The sequence below is a fragment of the Mugil cephalus genome, chromosome 4, assembly GCF_022458985.1.
Source record: "Mugil cephalus isolate CIBA_MC_2020 chromosome 4, CIBA_Mcephalus_1.1, whole genome shotgun sequence".
Taxonomy (NCBI): domain Eukaryota; kingdom Metazoa; phylum Chordata; class Actinopteri; order Mugiliformes; family Mugilidae; genus Mugil; species Mugil cephalus.
This window is the reverse complement of record NC_061773.1, coordinates 14,992,561-15,010,743: the sequence shown is the minus strand read 5'-3', so window position 1 is coordinate 15,010,743 and position 18,183 is coordinate 14,992,561. Positions and strand designations below refer to the sequence as shown.

At 38.8% G+C, this 18,183-nt stretch overlaps 2 protein-coding genes across 4 annotated transcripts; both read right to left on the bottom strand.

Moving 5' to 3' along the window:
• Positions 1-514: 514 nt before the first annotated feature.
• Positions 515-6,035, bottom strand: LOC125007173 (CMRF35-like molecule 8). 3 transcript variants are annotated; one of them, XM_047583812.1, is made up of 9 exons: positions 5,896-6,024; positions 5,367-5,535; positions 4,797-5,105; positions 4,392-4,709; positions 3,780-3,848; positions 3,592-3,630; positions 3,329-3,409; positions 3,069-3,124; positions 515-2,926 (listed from the first exon to the last, which is right to left on the bottom strand). In XM_047583812.1, the coding sequence occupies exons 2-9, from the start codon at positions 5,395-5,397 to the stop codon at positions 2,618-2,620; spliced, it is 1,212 nt and encodes a 403-aa protein (XP_047439768.1). In that variant the 5' UTR covers positions 5,398-5,535; positions 5,896-6,024; the 3' UTR covers positions 515-2,617. The 3 variants fall into 3 exon arrangements, with proteins under 3 accessions (XP_047439768.1, XP_047439767.1, XP_047439769.1); XM_047583811.1 differs by lacking the exon at positions 5,367-5,535 and having other exon boundaries at positions 5,896-6,035; XM_047583813.1 differs by lacking the exons at positions 3,592-3,630; positions 5,367-5,535 and having other exon boundaries at positions 5,896-6,035.
• A 2,820-nt stretch (positions 6,036-8,855) lies between these two features.
• On the bottom strand, positions 8,856-17,478 carry LOC125006176 (cell wall protein DAN4-like). Its single transcript, XM_047581976.1, has 7 exons — positions 17,285-17,478; positions 16,405-16,716; positions 15,888-16,211; positions 13,641-13,799; positions 13,462-13,545; positions 13,280-13,326; positions 8,856-10,252 (listed from the first exon to the last, which is right to left on the bottom strand). Exons 1-7 carry the CDS (start codon positions 17,325-17,327, stop codon positions 10,007-10,009), a joined length of 1,215 nt encoding a protein of 404 aa, XP_047437932.1. The 5' UTR covers positions 17,328-17,478; the 3' UTR covers positions 8,856-10,006.
• Positions 17,479-18,183: the final 705 nt, after the last annotated feature.

The following is an 18,183-nucleotide window of genomic DNA, read 5'->3' as shown; positions in this document are numbered from 1 at the left end:
AAAGTCTCTGACATCGCATTGTCCAGCTGCTCGTTTCATGCTAACATTGCAGAGCAATTACTCCTCAAGATGTTGCTCTTGCTGCATCTTATGCCGCTCCCTCTGGCATCAGGCATCAACCTATTGAAAATAACAATTGTTTTGCGTCATTGCATGTTTGCGTGCGCAGTTGTGTCCTCAGATTTTATTATTTATTTTACTTATTATTTAACCCACATACTCCCTAATGATGAAATAATGTCATATAATTATTAGTTATGTCCAGCATTTACTGTAAAAATGGGAGTGATGGGGGATGGGGGATGATTTTAATCGTTTTTACTTCAGGGGGATGATTTTAATTGTTTTTACTTCAGGGGGGAATGCCAACCCCCCTCATCCCCCCCAGCTCGACTACTATACTGAATTATCAGTTTAATCTTTTTGACTACATAGAAAATTATGCGAGTATCTGTAATAGTGGAAAATGCCAGGTATAATTTCACAAATGCTTCAGCAATGCTTGCTCACATTCTGCAATGCTCAACTTCTCTTTTATTTTATCTTCAGTTTTATCTGACACACTTCTCACATATACAGCGAAAATGAAACAGCTTCTGTTTTGACTACATGTGAAAACAAATAACTACAAACATTTAAGTCATTTACTTAGGAAAGTAGGCAACAACAAACAGAATACCGCACGTCACATTAGTTTAAACATGTTTCAAAATGTAGAATGAGGTGTGGACTTTGGTTTGAAAACAAGTGTTTTCATTTCACTGCGAAAATGTGCAGCACATCCCTGCATCTACAGCGTACGTTAATTCAACTATGTAGTAAACATACTACAAAAGTGTAATATTTAATCACGTTAAACCACTGCTCTTTGTTTCAAGAATATATATTGACGCTTGTGTGAGAAAGTTAACTTTGAAAACGGGCAAACATTTAATCAAATCAAAACCACATGCTAACATTGGTTATGCAGGAGGCGGTATATTGGACATCTTGAATGAAAGTGAAAGCTGGAATGTTGACATTAGCACTCATAACAATAAAATAAGGTTAAATGGGTTCTCAGTATTTAGTCTTTAGTTAGATCAGCCGATGATATTAACCAAAGTATCGAGGGTTTTCTTTTGTGTCTGTTGGGACTCAGTCCATTCAAAATGGAGGACAAGGTCGTATGGTTCTCTTTTTGTTCCCCAGACAAAGAAGGCCTTTGGACTCAACCTCCCAGCAACCTTCACCTTTTCACACCTAGGTGTGAAACCTGTGTGTGACCCCCATTGGTCACTGTATGGCCAAGACCTCTGAGGTCATCAAGCAAATAAAACTGCTACAGCTCTCCAACTTCCATCAGGCCTGCACAAAGCAGAGGCCTGGACTGGACCTTGGTAGCGATGCAAGTGCCTACCAAAGAATTTAAGGACGGAACCAACAAACACAAAACAAATGGCGCATTTCCACCGGCATGGTTAGGTACGGTACAGCGCGGCACAATAGCACGTAGTACTTGGTACCAGGTACTATTTTGGTATCACCTCAGCCGTGGTTCCAAGCAAGCCAAAGCGATACTAAAATATAACGTCAGCTGACTGCCTTCCACTGATTGGCCGACAAATGTCGTCACTGGAAGCGTCATAAGCGCGCGACGACCAACCAGACTGTAAATAAACACAAGACCCGACCCCACCACTTTTTAAAACCAAGCCTGCAGCCATTATTGTACAATTTAAAGGCTACCATGCTAGCTTTAGCAACCATTTGCTTTACCTAAAACGTGGAGTTTTTGCAGTTTGTGTTCTCTCAGAGTCAGTCAGTTGTTGTTCTGGTCTAAATGACGTCACGGCAGTTTCGCGCAGCTGTGTTATGACGACCCCACCCACGTCGACGAGGTACTATGTGGTACTCAGTTGTAATGGAAACAGACCTGAACTGTGCCATGCCATGCCGTACTAGTGGAAATGCGGCAAAAGTGTGCTAGTTGAGTTAACAAGCAACGTAGACACAAAACAAAACAGAACAACTATTCGACTCTTCAAGGAGAACCAAGGACTCTCCTCAACAAAACTGGAACTACACAACCAGGACAGCTGTAGTTCTTTCAACAAGGACAACATCGATTGGACTTTACAACACCAGCAACAGCATGACTGGCAAATCAGCACGCTAACCACAATCTTCTCTTCTTGGACGTGACTGGGTAACGTAACTGGGCCTAATTAGTTTACCTGGTACATACCTTGACTAAACATAGAATACTTCAACCATGCCATGTATGTAGTGATTGAAATCAATGAAAAACTTTGTTGTTGTCATCTATAGTCTATAGTCATTTAACCTGCAACTTGAATTTGTGACCTCGGTGGTGAACAAAGGACACACCTTTGTTCCCCTCCCCCCCGATCATGTTGTAGAAGGCAGTGTACAATCCCATAAATGGTGCTTCCATGAGAAGCATCATATTCTTCATATTCTTAGTAATATATTTACACCATAGTTGTGCCAGAGCACAACATGTCTTAAACATCACTTAGGCCATTTCCCCCAAAACAAACAGCTTGGTTAAATCCTTGAAGTCTGGACCACACCTAAATGTAATGAATTATTGAGCGTACATTTTAGAAAATGTTCATTGCTGCCGTGGCTTCTTGATGGTTGAGTAGAGGGGATCCTGGGCTGGTGTTGATGGCTGATAGATTGTCGAGGATGTTTGCGTGTTGTTGTACTTTAGAGGAGAATATTGGCAGGCAGATGAGGTGGGTTTGTGGATCAGTGCCTCCCCGCCTGTCTCGTCAGCGCTGTTTTGAAAGTGGACGGTAGAGTAATGCAGCAAGGCAGGGTCGTTTGTAGGATGGCCGACAGTTACATAAACTGCGTTGATTGTATTTTGTGAGTCTGGTTTCTGGAAGCGTTCCTCTATCTCCTCGTAGACAAAATCCTTCCAGGGAAGAACGACAATTAAAATTTTCATCAGGTGGTTCGTCCAAACTTTTCCAGTCCAATAAATTCTACTCTTAAGTATCTTAGTATATCTCATTACATTATACACCAACTGTACACAGAGACATTCACACACTAACCTCTTTGTAATGCTGTTCTGCACCTGCATTGCTTGGGTTTCTTGAACATGAAAATCCTGGCAGAGTGAAAAGAAAAGACATGAAATGAATCAAATTCCTTTTTTTTCTTACTTAGGTTTATGTCTAGGTTTAAGTCAAACACCATCTGTTGAGGCTTTTTTTAATCATCATCTGCACACAAAAGGCAAGTGGAGTTGTATGTAAATGAAGAAGTGTGCAAATGTTTTCATGTTGTACAAATGACTAATGGAAGTTCTTACGTTTGTAGATGAGGATCCAAACTATCACAAGCAGCAGCACAGCTCCACAGACGATCACACCAATGACTAGATTAGGAACACCTGCATGGTAAATCACAAATGAAACATGCAGCATCATTTAAGACACAGTCAGCACAACATTTTCATGAGGAGCTGCCTGTGTTGAGGAACTTGAGGAATTTTACACACAATAGGCTAAAAAATAAGATCCATTGTCTTTTTTGTCTTTGCCCTTGCTATAGTTCATAGATGTGCTTCCTTACCACGACTCTCTGCAGGTGCAGTAGTTGTCTGGACTGAAACTAAAGAAAATGTAAATGGTGCTTCTGATAAAAACAAAGCAAAACACATGCAACAGTAAACCTAATCTGGAAGGGTCTGTGTTTATGAATTTAAGTTAAAAAAGGAAGAAAGAAAAACTTTTAAACCATGCCCATATCTTTGCTCTTACCATGACTCTCAGTAGAGAGAGTAGTTTCCTGGGTTGAAGGAACAGGAGATGAGGATGGTGTTGGTGATACTGAAAACAAACAAACAAAAAAAAAGTACATTGATGTAGCATTTGATAGCATACACACAATTAACTAGAAAAACGTTCCATATAACTCCCTCTTTTTTTGAGGAGTTGAGTTCATGAGTGAATTTCCCTGTTGCACAAATGTCATCCAATACAATAACAATAGTTATCCAATTAACTTTTAAAAGCAGTCTGGAACTAATAACCATCATTTATCTGACTTGTTCCTAATTCTTAGCCTGTTTTTTAAAGGCTTGAAACGGAGTGAAATGCTTGCATGGTAATGCGTGTTAACTAAGAAATGAAATTAATGAAACTGATGTCTTGTACCACATGTTCAGAAACCACTTCCTGTTTGTCAGGTTTAGATTTCCATCTTCACATTCAGTCTGAAGGAGTTCACTGCTTCTACTGTTAATAGTCATTGTGGAAGAGTCTTGTTACATAAAATCCGTGTTATCTAGAATAATTGAGTGTATTGTGTGACAGACAGATACTGTCTGAACCAGGTTCAGGTAGCATCCACAGTAAAATAGCATAACTCACCCACAGTCACCGTCGCTTTGTTGATGAATGTGCTGCATCGACTGTCAGTTGTTTCTACTCCACACCAGTATGTCCCACTGTCACCTGTTGTTACTTCTCTCATTGTTATGGTGATATTTTTCTTTGCTATGTCATCTTTCATAGAAATCCTGTTGTTGACATCAGCCTTTGTGGTGTTTACTAGACGTTGACATGTTGATGTATCTTCTCCCTTGCAGATGAACTTTGTTGAGGATGAGACACCATTAACTTTGCCGTAGCTACACCAGTATGTGAAGTCATGTCCAGCTTTCGGTGATCTTTTTAACGTTTTAATATCTGTAGAAAATAAGTATATGCCAACAGTTGTTAGTCGTGCTTTAATATGTGAGGAAACCTAAGAGGCTGTAGATGTGGATTACTCACCGCTAACATGTAGCTGGATCTTTTTGAGTTCCATTTTATTATCTTCGTCTTTTGATATTACTCCACACCAGTAGACACCCTTATCCTTTGAGGACACATTACAGATGGATATGTTGAAGACATTCTTGGTGTCTATGTGAGAGAATTTCCTGTCTGAGTTTCTTGATAAAATATCTTTACAGGTTAAACCGTCTTTGCAGAAAAACAACAAGGGCTTGGACGTGTATTGTTTTCCTGGGTCACATATGATGGTGGTTTTATCTGTTTCGTAAGCAGTCTGAACAAATGGTTTTAGGCACTCACTGTTCCCTGCAAATAGAACAGAAAAAATGTTAAATCTAACACTGTAAAACAGCTAACACATGATAAAAATGAACATCATCGCACTCGCACAACAATGTCTGTAGCACATCGTCACTCACTAATTTGTCTGCTTTAGAATATATGTCTTTAATTCTTTATTTTTCTCACGAATGTCTTGATTTGTAGTTATTTTCAAAATCTTAACATGTACACATTGAATAAAAACTGAGTGCCTCTCACCAACTTCAATACATTGTTTCTTTGTACCTGATGATGAAGTCGATTGTGAGTAACACATTGGAAACTTGTCCCCATGTTTGATGGTCACAGTGAGAGTTCTTTTAGCCGTTTCATATGGACAACTTTTAATTTAATCATATTTAAATTCAACCCAATAATTCGTTGCATTCCTTTGCTCCAGGATTGCAGTCATAAGCTGTAGATAAGACAAAGACGGATGTTCATGGCTCTAAAACAGTCAAAGAGGAATATGCAGTAATCTGTTCTTTTAATGATAAAAACAAAGTATCTGCACCAGTAAATTGCAAATACTACCACTTCATTCATCAGACTTTACAGTCTCTCATGGTAAGAAGCATTAAATGCTTATCTTTAAATTAGTATTAAATGATTTGATTTATTTGACAGAAAGCTGTGAACAGTCTGCTCCAACAGTAGCTGAAACTACACCGCCACATGTACTATAATAAGTAACTTTTTAATTGGCAGTAATCTATGACATCTATCTATCTATCATTCAATAACATCGGTAATGAGGTAATAGATATAACTTTACCTGTCATCAGTGAGAGGATAAGTATAGAAAGTCTCATCGTGGAAAACATGGTTGAAGTCATTGTAAGAATGTGTTAGTTCCTCTTCTCAGTTTTTGTTTTATAGCTCCTGTTCATGCAACGTTTCCTGGGGTTATATTTAAGATCATTTGCCACCTCTTCCTCTTTCTTTGTTGAGAGGTGTCATGACATATGCAAAGGCAGTGCTCACACCCTCCTCACCCTCACCCACGCACACACGCGCGCGCGTGCACGCCACACACATAAACACACATGTAACTTTATGTTAATACAGCTACATACAGACACACACACAGGAAACCTTATGTTATTACAGTTACAGATACACTCAGGAAGAGTGGTGAGATGTACAAACATGCGGGCAAAAGCACGCGTTAATCTGTCACACACAGGCTAACTGTAAGCTAACTGTACTAACCATAATCTAATCGTGCTAAATGTAGTCAAAGTGTGCTAATTCCCATGTTGATAGAGACGGTACCTGATATACCTAATGCACCTAATGATGCTTTCTTTAAAGTAATCAAACTACTTCTTTATTATATCAAGCTCTCGTTTTAACATTTGGACTTTTGTCTGAAATAAGCCATGAAAATAAAAGCTTGTGCTGTTTTTGATGTGTCTTTTTTTATTTTTTATTTGTGTCTAAACAGTTTTTGTGTCTGTGTCAGGCTGAATCCTGTTGGGGGAAGGCTGCTGCCATCAAGGAGTGTCATTAGTATTGGGTGGGGGGGCCGTGTCTGTGTCTTCTTGTTGGTTTTTGTTTTGTCTAGTAAACAGTTAAAGGCTGAACAAAACATGAGTAATTTTAACACACATAACACAGTAAATTATTTCAACTGTACCATTACCGTGTGTGTGTATACATACATATTTGCCATCTTCCACACTGTACAAGAAATAATTTTATAGGAGTATGTGACCTTTGTTTGTAAATCAGATATTATTGAAGCATGAGCTTGAAATAGGCTTTGTGGTTATGATAAAACATTGAGAGCAAGAGGCTCAGAGTTTTTTTCCCCCACAGAAAATATCAAAACATCACAACCACCAAACTTTCTTCAGTCCAATGTGCAGCATCACGGCTTCTAGTGAGTGTCGGGCCGGGCTCAAAGCAGGACTCAGATGCAGAGGGGTGGCGGCAAAGGTGACTTTATTTCACAGAATAAACAGGGGAGAGGATACTCGAACAGAGTGAAAATAAAAGTGCTATGAAACAAGCTCCTGATGTGGCTATGAAAACTTATTGAAGTAAAATCACTCCAGAGGAGGAAAACAAAGATACTCACATCTATGAAAGTAAACAAACAAAAGGCGCTCCAAAAGAGAGGAACTCACAAGGCTAACTACACTGACTAACAAACTAACCTGACCTAACGGGAAGGGAAAAATAAAACCCTGACAAACAAAAGGCGCTCCAAACGGGAGGAAGCAAAACCTGGTAAGAATAACTAGGAAATCAAGGAAGAACTCCAAAAAACGGGAGGAAAAGCAAAGAAGGACTAAACACAAAATCACTCCAGAGGGAGGAAACAAAAAACAGCAAAATCTAAACAGAAACCTAATCACTAGAACTAAGTAAGGAAGTTACAAAGACAAATCACTCTTTCGAGGAAGCTCAAGGCAGCAAGGCAAGAGGGACTGTCAAAAACGCCAAACACACTGGCACAAGACAAGGGAGACGCAGACTATTTGAACGCATGGAGGGAAGGGAGCACCAGGTGGACACAGTCAGGAATCAGGGAAGACAATCAGACTGGTGACACATGAGGAAGGGCAAGTGACCTGAAACGAGAGGAGAGTTACTTTCCAAAATAAAGCAGGAAATGACGAGACAAACACACCAAAATAAGACATGACCACACCGCGGTGTGACAGTGAGTCCAACGCTGTTACTAATAACAGTGAGTTAAGCAATATATTCCACAGTACTCAGGTGTTAATAAGTCCAATTACTTGTTCGCATAACAATCTTGAAATAAACACATTTTCCATTAATCTCTTTTTGTGGCCTAATAAGTGAAAAGTGTTCTGTGGAAAGCTGTGATGTGATGTAGGCCTGGACACTGATGGACACTGGACCTGGACTGTGTGTTTCTGTTATTTAGCCTAACCAATGAGTATAATCATATATTTATTCCCCCTCAAACACCCTACGGTTGCAGATGTTTGAAATAAAATATGAATATTTGAACCTGTGTATTAATTGGATAGCCTAATATTGAATGCAAAATTGTAATAACAATAATGTATATTTATAAATAGCACTGGGCTATAGAGTTTAATATAGAACACACATAGTAGGTAGGGGGTCCCTACTTAACCTCTCCATCAGTTTGGGGGTTCTTGGCCTGAAAAACGCTGAAGACCCCTGATATACATGAGCCATGAGGCGTAGACTTGTGCAGGACTGTTATAGTAGGCTGTGGCCTAAAAGAGAAACTAGCTGGTGACTAGAATCAAATCAGCCTCCCTCATCATCGTCACTGTTAATGAGCAAGGCTCTTACTGCATTAGACTTTGTATCAGTAGAGAAAAGAAAAAGTGCCTCTTGTCACTGCAGCCACATACTATGCATGTATAGCTGCAGTCTGTCTGCTACTGCGACGGTTAACATTAGACGTGACATTTAAGTAAACACAGAAGCCGCAATACCTAACTACTGTGCAGGATGTACCAAAAAAAAACTCCCCTCTGTACAACACTTATCAGTCCATAAGCACCAGTTCTCAGAATTGTGGTGTTACTTACGCATGAGAGGATGAGCAGAGGAACATCTTAATTTTTTTACCGACGCTTGGGTCTTGAAAGAATAGTTACTGATTTGCGTGGACTACATCTTTGTTGTCTAGGAGTCGTCACAGGCTGGCTAGTATGGCAGTGCTGCTTTCCAGTGCATCTCCAGACTCATAAACATGAAGCATTTAATGACAGAATATAGTAAACAACACATTTCATATTTACTGAATAAAGCTACACTTTGTGTTGAGGAGTATTATCGCGTTGCATTGTAAAATTAAGTGTTATTTGGTATATAAAATGAGAAGACCACATAAACAAGATACAAACGAGATGTACAGATGCATTACAGTACATTTTTGTTAAAAAAGAAGGTATTAAGTCCCATGAAGCCACTAGATGTTCATGTACATGTAGAAATATGTAGAGTGGAGAACTGTAATGCCATCCAGGCTGGAAAGATGCTTATACCAAGCTAACAACAGTAAAAGTACAACTTTATGAATTTCGTTTCACAATTTCATATTCATATTTTTTTGGACATTCAACAATACTACAGTATATTACAGTCAAATGGGTTGAGGACAAAGCTGTGTACTATGTAACTATGTAATTTATGTAAACTATATTTATGTAATTTATGTAAACTATATTGTTTAATTCATTTAACTCTTCGGCCATTCATGTATGTTCTTCAGTCTTGAATGAAACAGTATCGTATACATCAAATAAGCCACTGGCGCATGAATATTTACAGAAACAACTTATCATTTACATCAACTTATCAACTTATCATGCAAAATTAGCCAAGGCAGCTACAATATACAACAACGAACTTGCTACAAAAAAACATAAATAAATAAATATTTGAAACTTGCTTCTTTTTTTTCTTTTTTGGTGGTGGTCCTGGATAAACTCAGGTCTTAGTGAATATTGAATATTGCTCAGAAATTTCCATCCAGCTGTTTCTTCTTGAGGTTGGTGTTGGACAGTATATCGGTACTTATGTTAAGAAAACTAATGGAGCAAGTAGTGCTTGAAGCAAATATTTGGCTATTCTGATATTCATTGAATATTATTAATTTTGCATATTTTGGCAGTCCAGCAAAACTGGAAAAAAAATATTTTATTGCACTCTTACACAACAATGCATGCTTTTTTTTCTAAATTACACAACCTAGATAGATAATATAATGATAATATATGTCAAGGAGGCAAAACAGACATGAATTCGTTACTGAATTATTGTTTTCGTGATGTCTGATGAAGACCATATCAGCTAGAAAAGCCACAGCTAGCCAATGTTGCATATTAGCTGTTTTACATAGCGACATTATACCATCATCTCAGTAGTCATGGTTCACCCTTTTCAGTCACGTGGTTGATAGTGGAGTAGAAAGGGTCCTCAGAAACTGTTGGGTGAGTGACTGTAGAGTAGGTGGGGAAGTTTATTTCACCAGGGCTGTTGGTAAAGCCGACTTTGGAGTACTCCATGAAGGCAGACGGGTTTGTGGGAAAGTTGGCACTGACGTAAACTGTCTTTGCAGCTTCTGTATCCAACGTTTTGGTGGTCTCTTTTATTTCCTCATACACATGAGCCTGCCAATGTGAAAAACACAAACAAACAAAACAAAGTCTTACAAATACAAGCAGTATCCATACCGAGGTTCCTAAAGGCATGTTGAGTTTTAAAGGGGTTAATAAGGCCTTCAGCCTGTGTATAACCTTGGGAAGAATCAGGAAGTGTTACTTCTGTTATCTCACCCTATAAGAAGTTATCGTCCGCTTTGCAACAGCTTGCTCACAGATTAGGACACATCATATCCTAATATCTCACACGCTGAAAATCAGATAAAGCTAATGTGCTACACATAGAGACTCACTGACACATGAGAGGCAGAACTCCTCCCCATTGTCTTACGGGCGGGGTCTACGTAGAATAAGATCACTGTACGTCCCTGAAGTGGGGCTGACCGAAGCCTCAGTGCTGAAATCAATATCTACTCTCTGTGTACCAAATAAATATCCAAAATGTGAGAAATTGTCGCATGGTTTGTGCGTAGGTGAACTACCCTTTCCAAACGGTATAAAGATCCTGGGCTGAAGGAGAGAAAAATATCCTCCTTCGACAGGCATTTGATGTCATTTGGATTGCTTCACACGTCGCACCCCATTAAAATGTGAAGTGCGAACACAGTGACTTGGCATTTCAGTCACTGTGTCTCCATCAGTGTTTCCTAACGCAACGTGAACAGTACGTGCGCTTGAGTTCAGGCAGAATATCTTGTGAAAGAGGTGGCTACCTTAAAGCTGAATGTCACAAACGGCCTCTAGAAACTGGTTTTAAACAATATCAGATGAGTACATTCAAAAAGTATCAACTTCCTTCTATGATAAATATTTTTTACTCTGTATGATCTCAGTTGTGCTGGTTGTTCATCAGTAAGATGTTATACATTCCTTTCTCTAAGGATATCATCTTCTGCCTAAATTTTTCTCTCCACTAAAATATGTTGGAATGGTGTTAAAGTGTAAAATTGTGTGTGTTCGTTGGGAGGGGGTTAAGAAAATATATGAAAAATACCTAATAAATCAAAGATTTTGCGACATGGCCGCTGGCTAATAACAGATTCTTTCCTGCACACACATTGGTGTATGTGTGGTTTGTGACTGAAGAGTTACGCCAGTTATACACTGTAAATGATCTGAGAGCCTTGAATGCAACACCCTGTGAAATTTCACTGTAAAGTGGATGGGAAGAAAATACTGTGGTTTGTGACTGAAGAGTTACGCCAGTTATACACTGTAAATCAGGCATGTCAAACTCAGTTTGGCTCTGGGGCCGGATCAGTAAAAGAATGTCAACTCCAAATATTTAGCTTTGTTTTTCAGTACTATGCTTTATCATTCAGCCTACATTTGTAGCCTACCCTACATATTATAATCACGGATGACAAGGGATCTTTTCTAAGCACAACACATTTATTCAAAAACAATGGGAAAAAAATGATTTTTCATGTTTGGCCGTGAATGTGTTAACAACTGGTTTATTTTAACAGTTGAGTGAATGCAGTTTTACACCTGAACCAACTCACCACACTAAACAAACTCAAATGGGAGCTATAAAAAAAATATTTTCGCCTTAATTGTCATACTGCTTTGAAATAAATGAAAAAAGAAATATAAAATAAAATAAATAAATAAGTTATAGCAGTGCATGGGCAATAGGATTAGACTACATCAGATCAAACTACTAGGCTGGGCCTACTGAAGTTGAGAATATACTGCACAATATTAATTGTCTTTAATATGACATACTTGTCGTTATGATGAGTGGCGCCGAATATTAAACTCTTTGAACACTGCAACTTGCTGATTAAATACTAAGCACACTGGTTTTGCATTCACTTCTGTGAATAAATACTTCTCGGTCCATTTCTCCTGGAAAACTCTGCACTCCGTGTCCACTCTTCTTTTTTTTGACAGTGCCATTTTGGGAAGGGTGTGTTGACCGATAACTTGTTTAGTAGTGGTGAATGGTGAAGCAAGATTGCCGGTTTATTTTTACTTGGACACATCACGTTGCGAATGTTTATTTCCTGTGACTAACTCGTGTCAGTGCCGCATGCTTGACGTGAGCGCTTTTACACATTTACTGCCCTCTAGCGGCCGGAGGGAGCACTTGGTTTGTATTTATTTTAAAAAATCACAACTTTTAATAGAAATTAGCTAGAGACTCGCTTCTTTTTTTGACATACTCAGAAATTTATGCCGGGCCGGATTAAATGACCCAACGGGCCGGGGCCGGCCCGCGGGCCGTATGTTTGACATGCCTGCTGTAAATGATCTGAGAGCCTTGAATGCAACACCCTGTGAAATTTCACTGTAAAGTGGATGTGAAGAAAATACTGTGGTGAAAGCACAGTGCCACAAGGTTGTAATAACCTTGCACTGAAGAAAAATGCTAAACAACAAAGGCTAAACAAGTGTGTAGGAGAAACTGAATAAGAATTTACCTGTCTGTTTTTGTATATGTCAACAGTTACGTTAGCTTAGAGGGCTAGTATGTTTACTGTTGCTTGGCAAAGCGGAGACTTGTTTTTCTCTTTAGTTAGTGTCGAGGTTCAGATCTAATTATCCCATTTTGATATTTCTAAATATAAAACACATTAACTGAGGTAGCCCCGGTGAGTGTGTGAGCAGTTAAGGAGCGGATGTGTTCAAGCTCACATTTCCAGGTAAAATGCGTTGGACCTGGATCAGAGTAAGTTTGGGACTGGACTTAACCACCACTCAGTGCAGCAGGTGAATCAGGAGTAAAAGCCCTGTAGTCTGAGTCCAGTTTACCAAGACCATCCTAGCGTGCTATCAATAATATTTTGCTAATTAACATTAATATTAAGATTAATATCTTCCCTGTAAGATTAAACAACCAATAACATAGGCCTACACATTAAACGGCGTCATCGTGTTTCCCACCACCCCGTAAACTTACAAGACGTCAAACCGTCTTTATGAACCTTTATGAGCCGTTGAGAAGCGAAGCACTATATAAATAAGTCTTAAATCTCATAAATACACAGTTATGTCCTCGTCCGTGCCTCACACATAAATATGTACACCTACCTCTTTCTTCTGAGGTCCTGTAGCTCCATTCTTTGAACGCTCAAATCCTGACATTGAGAGATGAGAACATTATTTCAAACTCAGATCTGATTCATGCACGTCCAGGACCAGATATTTCCATACATACATAAATAAGGTAGGCATTCGTGTCTGTACGCGGATGTGAATACTGAATGTCTTACGTTTGTAGACGAAAACCAAAACAAGCAGCAGCACCAGCATTGCTACACAGATGACAGTCGCAATGACCGCGGACTGAAGGTTACCTGTAAGACAAAATCAAACAGAAAGGCCCAAGTTTTCTGTTAATCATACCTAACGTATACCTACGTTAGCTTTCTAGAAAACAGTATATTCTCACCATGATCCGTCGTCTGGGTTGAAGGAGTGGACGATGTAGCCTGGGTTGAAGGAGTGGACGATGTAGTCATTGGTTGCTGAGTGGACGATGTAGTCATTGGTTGCTGAGTGGACGATGTAGTCATTGGTTGCTGAGTGGTGGATGTTGTGTGTGGAGTTGCTGGAAACAAACATGCAGTGAAGTTGCGCAGTAAAACGTTAGTAAATGAACAAGCTGGTAGGAGGAAAATCTAGAAAGAGTTACAGAAGCTACAGATTAGCTACAGCCTCAACGCTGTTCATTATATTTACACTTGATTTTCCCAAAAAGAACATTTCAGCTTCCTTCATTTTAATGACTTTGAGTTCTGACAGCAGCACATGGAGGGGGGCAGAAATTAGTGCTGCTTCTCTACTTGTTCACCTGTTTCATTGTGTCGGCAATAATCAGGATCCATGTCACGTTCTGAATTGCTTAAATAAAATATACGAATTCGGGGAAACAGATTTTTATTCTTCTGTTTTCCCCTGCTGAACCAACATTAGAGGCAAGCGACACATAGTGGCACCTGGGTAATGTAGTTTAGGTGCCTTTATGAATTGATGAGAGAGGGAACAGACGTCATTTGAATCCCGGTACACCAGCTAACAGCGCACTTAAAGCACTGGATGATAGAGAAAACACTGGTATGATTAACGCAGGTGAGGGGGCACAGGGAGGATACGACATTGGAAAGCCTCAGCTGAGCTATCAGCAAATGTGGGCAGGTTTATAGATGAACATAAGCTCATGTGGGCTGACTTGGTGTTTGTGATCCTATGTGGTTTAACACCCAGCTGATCAGTTTTTTAATTTTATTTTGTGGGTATAACTAGAGTTGAGCAGGTGAAAACAATTTGGTCTTCGTTTCTTGTTTGGGAGCGTTTTTGTGGTTTCTCTTAGTTACTTTTTAAAGCTGATCTGACACATAACCAGAACGTGCTCAGGCTGCAGACTGTTCTGCAAAGGGAGGATCTTACGAATTTAGCTGTTTGTGTTTTCGTTCAGGTTTTCGTTTTTAGACTTTCTTCGTGTCACAAGCAGTGTTTGGTACAGCTTTTTGGAGTAGACGATCAGTGGACTGTCTTCAAAGTGTCTTCACATGCTTTGGTAATAGTAGCCAGTGAGTGGTTGTGGTGGTTGGCTGCAGCAGTCTGTGGCTGTGGGACTATACTTTTTATGGTAGGCTAATCTAGACTAACAAATGTGGATAGTTTAATTACTAAAATACCAGATATCGGCGGTTTGCGTGCGTTTTGTTTGGACTAGAAACCATCAGCTGTAACTGTCAACGCACCGGCCCGAACTAAAGCTTCACTCAGTTTCTTTCTTGGTTTCTGAAAGAGTTACTTTCGTACTATTTCTGGGTTGATGGTTATGCACTTGGACGTTTATTGAAAAGAAAACATTTAGTCTAATTACAGCGGTGTGAAAAAGTGGTGGCCTCCTCCCTGATTTCTTTTTCACATGGGACCATTTAGGTTTATTTTCTCTCCCCTTAATATTAAATAACTTCATTTAAAAACTGCATTTTGTGTTTTCTTGTTTTATCTTTGTCTTATATTTAAATATGTTTGATGATCTGAAAGATTTTAGGTGTGACAAACATGCCAAAAAGTAAGAAATCAGACCGTATATTGCCACCTAAACTGGAAAAACATATCAGTAGTACAACATGAACACGTAGCCCTCACAGCAGCTTTCTCCATATTCTTTGCTGAAGCTATATTTATATATATATTTTACTGACTGCATTAATGTCCCTGTGATCAACAGAAGAACAAGTCGTCCGACAGTATTAGTGTAACTAGTGAAGGAGGCTACAGATCAACTTCAAAACTCAGTAAAATACTATATAGTTACATCAGTACTAACTGCAGCTTTTAATGTGACGTTATAACATTTTTTATGAAACACACCATAAACTGTCTCTAAAAAAGTGAAGCCCCACGTGAGATTTAAATTCAACAATCTCCAAGAGATGACATTTCTAAACAGCAATGACATTTTGAAGGCCCCGATTGTGTTTTATCTTTACACGACAAGAAAAAACTAAAACATGTTGTTAATAGTCATGAATATGATGATGATGTAATTACATGAATTGCTCACAGTGACTTCACACACATCTAATCAAAGGCACTACAGCCTTCATCCAAAATATGAATGAATATTAAATATTTATTTATTCATGACTGCATTGATGTCAATGTAAAGTGTATTTCTCACCGTTAACCTCCAGTTGTATTTGTCTGAATGTAACGCTCATATTTCCGTCAGGTGACTGGACTCCACACCAGTAGACTCCAGCGTCCTGTGGGGACACCGGACTGATGGACATGTCGAAGCCTCTGTCTGTGACTGTCAGAGTGAATGTCTTGTTTGTCTTCGGATCAGATTTAGTTGACAAAATATCTTCACAGTTGAAATCGTTCTCTTTGCAGAAAAACTTGACCCAGGACTTGTATTTGTTTCTTGGATAATTACATGTGATGCTGAGTTTATCTCCTGGGTTCACACTTCGTTTATCTGGTGCCTGACAGATCTGACCTGCTGTAAATCAGACAGAAACATTTTAAAGCTTGTTGTTGTTTCACATCGAACTGAAATAGTAGTAGACTAAACTACTGAATCTTTCATGTTTGAACTATAGTTAATGTGCCAGTGTAAGACCAACAAATTATATAAAGCAAAATGTAAAGACAGATAAACAATAATAATAATGAAAAAAAGGTGCCATATTTACCAGACTCCACTTCTACTTTTGTTACTTCGGGGGATGAGGTAGGTCGTTGGTAAAACTTACACTTGTATTCACCAAAGTCGACCCGTTCAATATGTTTGATGACCACCCTGAGATTTTTCTGTTTCGTGTCATGGTAGAGAAAAAATCTGCCGTCTCTTTTCCACACATCAGTTTGATGGATACCTATGGTTCTTCTTCCTTTGGGAGTAACCAACTCAGCGTCTTTGTATGTTTTATTTCCTTTAGGATATTTGCAGGTGAATTTAACCCATCCTCCTCCACATGCTTTTAATTCAGATGAATCGTCACATCCTGTAGATCAAAGAGAAAAGTTTTTTTTTTTTTTTTGCCAGAATATTATTTCTACTCATAGTTTCGTTAGATGAATTCAGATTTAGTCTGAATGTTTACCTCAACTTAAACTACTTTTCAAAATCCAGGAACTCTTTATTTTTTATCTAGTCTATTTATTGGTGAGTTTTTATCTGAGGAAGTGAAAAATTAAAACTGAATTAGACTGAATCCTAAACCCAAGCAACAGGGAACTTAAAGGAACGTGTAGACTCAGTCGCGATTTCTATCTGCCAATACCGGCGTTATCTTGAAATAATTATTTCTCCGAAGGTGGAACCCTAAATATGACACCTGCCTTTTCTTAACCTGACTACGTGCTCTAATGTGGTCGCCTCCTCTGTAACTCGTTCCAAATATTGTCAGTAGATAATATATCTATGCATTTTTGCGTTAATTTGCTGTTGTGAAGAACATAGACACACAGTAAGCAACTTGGTGCCTGACTAGATTCTGTAGAAAACGTATCATTATGTAACTTATAACATGACTCAGTCTTTGAATCAGTAATCAATAACCATCTTTTTACCTGCCATCAGTGGGAGAACGAGCAGCAGAAAACTCTTCATCATGTTGATTTTAGATTATGAGGTTTGAGGTCTCGGTGATTTCAGCTGGTTCGTGTCTCAGTCCTTTCACCTTCAGTGGTTTGCTTCTTGAATTTTTCTTCTGTGGGACCACAGCGTTTCCCTCCCCGGCTTTCCGTATATAGTCAAGTTTTTTTCTTACACATAGATTTAACTCCTTCCTTATTATAATTTACTTCCTCTTACTGACAGGAAATATGCAATGTGAGGATGACAAAGACACTTGTTTTGAGAGGTGTGACAGTGGCGACAGTATGGCGGCCGTTATGACAAAATAATGAAAGCGGTGACACATCGCCTGCTGCATGCATGTTTTGTTTTATTTGTAGAATTGCATCAGAAGCTTGAAAGTCAGTCTATTTAAAGCCAGTAGGATGTGAATCATGTCCACCTACTTTCCGACTGCTCAACAAACAAGTATTTTACGTCCAAGAATTTACTTGTTTCAGATTTTGTTGGGTATGTTGTTTCCTGTTTTAGTTTAAAAAAGTTTCTCCCCTGGTGTTTCCTGTTTGACTTTATTTTCTCTGTCTTAGCATTTATCAGTACCAAGTACGTGAACTTAATGTTCCGGTAAAAATTTAAAGGAACTTCTGAATGAAGCTGAAAGGGAGTTAAAAATCCTTAAAATCTGGTTTGATGTGAATAAATTGTCTCTAAATAGTCAGAAAACTGGAAATCAACAAGAAATCAGTACTGAATTAAAAATCTGCAATATATATTTTGAAAGAGCTTTTGAGAAGAAGTTCCTCTGGGTTATGATTGATCATAAATTATCATGGAAACAATATCTAAGTCAGTAGCAATCCTGTTTAAATATAGAGTATGTATTGAATTATTA

Excerpts from the sequence above, each read along its gene's own strand:
- LOC125007173 (XM_047583811.1), bottom strand. The coding sequence starts at position 5,956 with ATGACTTCAACCATGTTTTCCACGATGAGACTTTCTATACTTATCCTC. Across the intron at positions 3,410-3,591 it reads TGCACCTGCAGAGAGTCGTG|GTGTTCCTAATCTAGTCATT; the intron begins GTAAGGAAGCAC and ends TTTACCATGCAG. Across the intron at positions 3,125-3,328 it reads TTGGATCCTCATCTACAAAC|GATTTTCATGTTCAAGAAAC; the intron begins GTAAGAACTTCC and ends TCACTCTGCCAG.
- LOC125006176 (XM_047581976.1), bottom strand. The coding sequence starts at position 17,327 with ATGATGAAGAGTTTTCTGCTGCTCGTTCTCCCACTGATGGCAG. Across the intron at positions 16,717-17,284 it reads CGTTCTCCCACTGATGGCAG|GATGTGACGATTCATCTGAA; the intron begins GTAAAAAGATGG and ends TTTGATCTACAG. Across the intron at positions 13,800-15,887 it reads AATACAACTGGAGGTTAACG|CAACTCCACACACAACATCC; the intron begins GTGAGAAATACA and ends GTTTGTTTCCAG.